We start from the raw sequence: 4731 nt of genomic DNA, 5'->3' as shown, positions 1-4731 counted from the left end.
AAACTAACCTGACAGACACTCAGATCTGATGGCTGGTGAATTACTCATGTCATCTTGGTGTGGGAAGGGTCCCACCAACCATGTGCTTGGTTAATTTTATGTTCTTTATATTTATTTTATACAACTTCATTCTAAAGGCTATAACTTCTCTTGTCGCATATGATAATTCGATTACTATAAAAATGTTTTAGCAGACTTCAGTTTTAATTGTGAATTTTTATAAGCAAAATTCCCATGACAAACAATAGAGCTAAATAAAGCATTTTTAAGTGGGCAGTGAATTTCATTGCATCCCATTCTTGTGCTTATATATTATCCTCTATATTACTATTAAGAAATAGACCAGTTAGTGCTTGAATATATACAATAGTGAAGAATGTCCTAAATTTCAAAAAATTGCCATGCTAACATAGACTGGTTTTATCTAAGTCAAGTAAGGTAAGTTTATAGTATGCTACATGCTGCTACACTAGCAGAAAATTTGGGTGTGTAGTCAAAATTTTATTTAAATTTGAGTGTCTATTCTTCTACAGACAGCAAAACACAAAAAGCACATATTTTTATTCAACACTAACAGAGAAATAAAGTAATTGTTTGAGCATTTTTTTAGTAAAAAAAAAGAGTAATGATTAGTGTTAAGAAATGCCCTAAGATAACCAATCTATCATTGAATTAAGAGATTTTCACTAGTAGACTGCTGAAATTGAAGTTTATCTGATTCCGCATTAAATTCATGTGACAATTTTTTTCTTTACTTTTCCATTGGATTTTGTTATATATATGTGCATGACAACTTCTGTAGCTGCTAAACAATTCACTCAAACAGGAAAGACCAGGAAAGGAAAATGACCATCTGTTTTGAACCACACATGTCACTGGAGTGTTTCACATTACTTCATGTATTCCTCACTAAATTTCTGACTTATGTAATGATAGCAATTGTATATGAAAGGAAAATGTTTAAAGAGATTCAACAATTAGCTCAAGGATCACACTAGTCAGTTTATTTAGCATTCCTCAATGTTTCTACCTCTTTCTGCGTTGCCAACTGTTCTAACAACTTGTTCGGTGGTTGCTGATATTCTTTATTTCATCAGTTGTGGCTGCAATTTTTACATAGGAGATTTCCATAATATCACTATGTTGTTTTATGACAATGATTCTCCTCGATTGCCTTTCCCCTTTTATTTTTGCTAACAGCACTGATCATACAATATGTCCCCTCAGATTGCAGGATGGTGTTTCGAGCTATTGCAAATTAACTGCCGGTGATGATCTAGAAAACAAGCAGGAATCTTGACTTGAGGAATTTACCGAAGGAAAATTATTTTGAATGTTTTAGAATGAAAGACTTCTAGAATGCATGCTGATATTACATACTCCACCGCCTTTTACATGAGTACTCAGAAGCACAGACTGGGTGTCTAGCGATCCTTCATCTTGCATGTTCTTCCTACTCAGATGAGGCTTCACGACAGTCTCTTTATTACTGCCCTTCACCGCACCCTTCGGCTGTCCTCTCAGCTCTCAGGAATTAAATATAGCCCCAGACGGAGCGAGAGAAAAGATTTTTGTTGTCTAACATTCGCAGGGGATTATTTTCCAATCCTGAGAAATTACTTAGCTTCTCTTGATCTGAGTCTGTTCTATCTAAAATCAGAGATTTGGATTAGTCATGTGATTTCTATTTTGATATTGTTCACAATCTACCTATACAATAATTCTCTGTAAATCAATTTGGTTTATGTAATGAAATGTATCTGAAAAAAACAACATTATTTCCACGTTATGAACAAAGACTGAGTATCAGTTTCAATAAGTAGAAGACAGGTCATTGATTCTCACACTCCTGAAACATTTCAATATTCTTCAGTTACGCTTAACTGCTAGACGCTGTGGCTGATAATTATTTTGCTTCGTTATTTGAAGGAGGCTAGGGAATCTTGTAGTGATACTGAAACAAGTAGGAACAAATTGAGAATTTTCACTTTACAAATTTAGAATTTTGAATAGTAATTTAGAATAGAATTGATGACCTATAGTACAGACCATTTTTTCAACGCCATAGCTGTCAACCATTTGACACCTAAAATCCTCTAAAAGACTATAAACAACACACAGAATGAATTTGTGAGTCACTAGAGTTGATGGTTTCGAAATAATCTTGCAACAAAAGCAGTTTGTGTTTTTAAAATAGATTTATGGGGGCCCAGATATGACTGTCACATCAGACCCAGACTAAGGGAGAAGCTGTGCTAGCTTTTACAAACCCACTAGGGTCAGATACTTCCTCAGCAGTGGGTACAACAGCTTCCGGAAGTGCTTTCTCTCTATTCTCCACTCATTTTGTACTGATTAAATAATGTCTTAAGATTTACATTAGGTACAAAAGATCCAAATTCCTGAATTTTTCATCTATTAACTATTGCAACAAATACCGCTTAGTGCTAACTAACCGCAGTTTGCCTTCAACTTACCTTCTATATCATCTCCTTTTATTGACATTCATTCGTTAGATTGTATGTAAAACATTAAATTTCTAGCAAAAGCCATGACATATGCACAATTCAAATATACTTGGGCAATTTAACAATCTTATTTTTACTTTACCAATTCCTATAACAAACTTCACTGACAGTATATGTTTTTTAATTGTTTTTAATTTATAAAATGTAAATATCAGAAATGAAGTTGCTGATTACTTTTCACAATTACAGTCATTAATTGATATTTTCTTAATGTATAGTTTTTAAGCATTCTTTGCTTTGTGTTGCAACAACAATTCCATTGGTTCAACATGACCCATTGACAATGTTTGATCACATAACAAAGAATAGTGTGCTCTACACACATTAAAGTTTAGCAGTTCAAGCTGGACTGTTTAAATACATTTGCATTTCTTCAAGATTTGTTCCCAAATAATTCAGGGCATTTGATCAGATAATCTGAAAAGAAGAAAAATTACCTTATGTATATGGCACAAGAATTGAAAAATCTTTTCTTATTTTAGGTGAATTAGACTAAATAATATAATTAACGTTTTTTTTGTTATCTAAATAACAAAATTAACAGCAGTATTTTTTATTTTCAAGATATTACTTAAATATTTAAAATCATTACCAGTATTATCAAGTAAAATATATAATTATTCTCAATGAAATCATTATAAAATTATTCCACGATAGGTTTATAAAATGAGACATAATAAAAAGAAAAAGCAGCTTAATTCAATAAACTAAGAATAATTAAGAATAAGATTCCATTCCTGTCAATCCATGTTTTAGTAAATTTTATACTATTGTGTTTATACTATTAATTTTTCACCTGAAGTTGTTTTCTTTCTTTCAGAAACATGTCATTTGTCTGTAACATGCATCAAATCAAATATATGGAAAGCCAGAGAAACATCTCAGTATTCATTCTTCTAGGACTTTCTCATGACCAGAACACACAAATATTTTGCTTTGTGCTCTTCTTATTCTCTTATGTTGCCCTGTTGGTAGGAAACCTTCTGATCCTCATCTCCATTCGATGTAGTCCTCTTTATAACCAACCAATGTACTATTTCCTCATCCACTTATCCTTAATAGACATCTGCTATACTTCTACCGTTACACCCAAATTAATCGCCAACCTGCTAGTGGAAAGAAAAACCATTTCCTATAGTAATTGCATGTTACAAGTCTTTACTATGCACTTCTTTGGAGGTACTGAGATCTTCATTCTTACTGCCATGGCTTTTGATCGCTACGCTGCCATCTGCAAACCTCTCCACTATGTGATTATCATGAACAGGACAAGATGCAATCTCCTAGTCTTGGCTGCTTGGGTTGGTGGGGCTGTTCATTCCATTCCTCTCTTTTCTACAGCAATCAGTTTGCCCTTCTGTGGTCCTAATGAAATTGATCACTATTTTTGTGATATTTTTCCTTTGCTAAAAGTTGCCTGTACTCATACCTACATTACTGGTGTCCTCGTAATTGCCTTTTCAGGTATGGTTGCCTTAGTTACCTTTGTTGTCTTATTTGTTTCTTATGGCATTATATTATTCACTTTAAGAAATCACTCAACTAAGGGAAGACATAAAGCCCTCTCTACCTGCTGGTCTCACATCACTGTGGTTGTCTTATTTTTTGGGCCTGTGATCTTTATCTACCTTAGACCTCCCACCACTTTTCCTGAGGATAAAGTATCTGCTCTATTTTACACCATCATTGCTCCTATGTTCAATCCCTTAATCTATACACTGAGAAATACAGAGATGAAAAACGCCATGAGAAAAGTTTGGTGTCAAACATTGCTTTCAAAGGATGCACATAATTAATTTGAAAGACCTTATTGGATAAGTAACTTTGTGAAAGAAAAGGGGTAGCTGTGGATTAAAAAAACAGGAATTATCTCGTAGATTTTATATACCATCACTATCTTAAATGGAATGAATGAGAGAAATAAGACTACGAGTTTAAAATAATAACTAAAATTCTAATTCTTGCAAACCAAAATTAAGTGGAAACTAAGTTAATGTTTTTGGGTGTAGGTAAGGAAGATTGGACCTGAGCTAACATGTGTTGCTAATATTCCTCTTTTGCTTGAGGAAAATTGTCGACGAGCTAACATCTATGCCAATCTTCTGCTATTTTATGTGGGATGCCACCACAGCATGGCTTGATGAGCAATGCTAGGTCCATGCCTGGGATATAAAACTTGAAAACCCTGGGCCACTGAAGTGGA

General features: G+C 33.7%; 1 protein-coding gene across 1 annotated transcript; it reads left to right on the top strand.

Moving 5' to 3' along the window:
• Positions 1–3388: 3388 nt before the first annotated feature.
• On the top strand, positions 3389–4324 carry OR4P62 (olfactory receptor family 4 subfamily P member 62). Its single transcript, XM_001495251.4, has one exon. It carries the CDS (start codon positions 3389–3391, stop codon positions 4322–4324), a length of 936 nt encoding a protein of 311 aa, XP_001495301.4.
• The last annotated feature ends 407 nt before the right edge of the window (positions 4325–4731 follow it).

Source organism: Equus caballus, chromosome 12 (assembly GCF_041296265.1).
Source record: "Equus caballus isolate H_3958 breed thoroughbred chromosome 12, TB-T2T, whole genome shotgun sequence".
Taxonomy (NCBI): Eukaryota; Metazoa; Chordata; class Mammalia; order Perissodactyla; family Equidae; genus Equus; species Equus caballus.
Note: the sequence above shows the minus strand (reverse complement) of the source record. Positions and strands in the feature narration are given on the sequence as shown.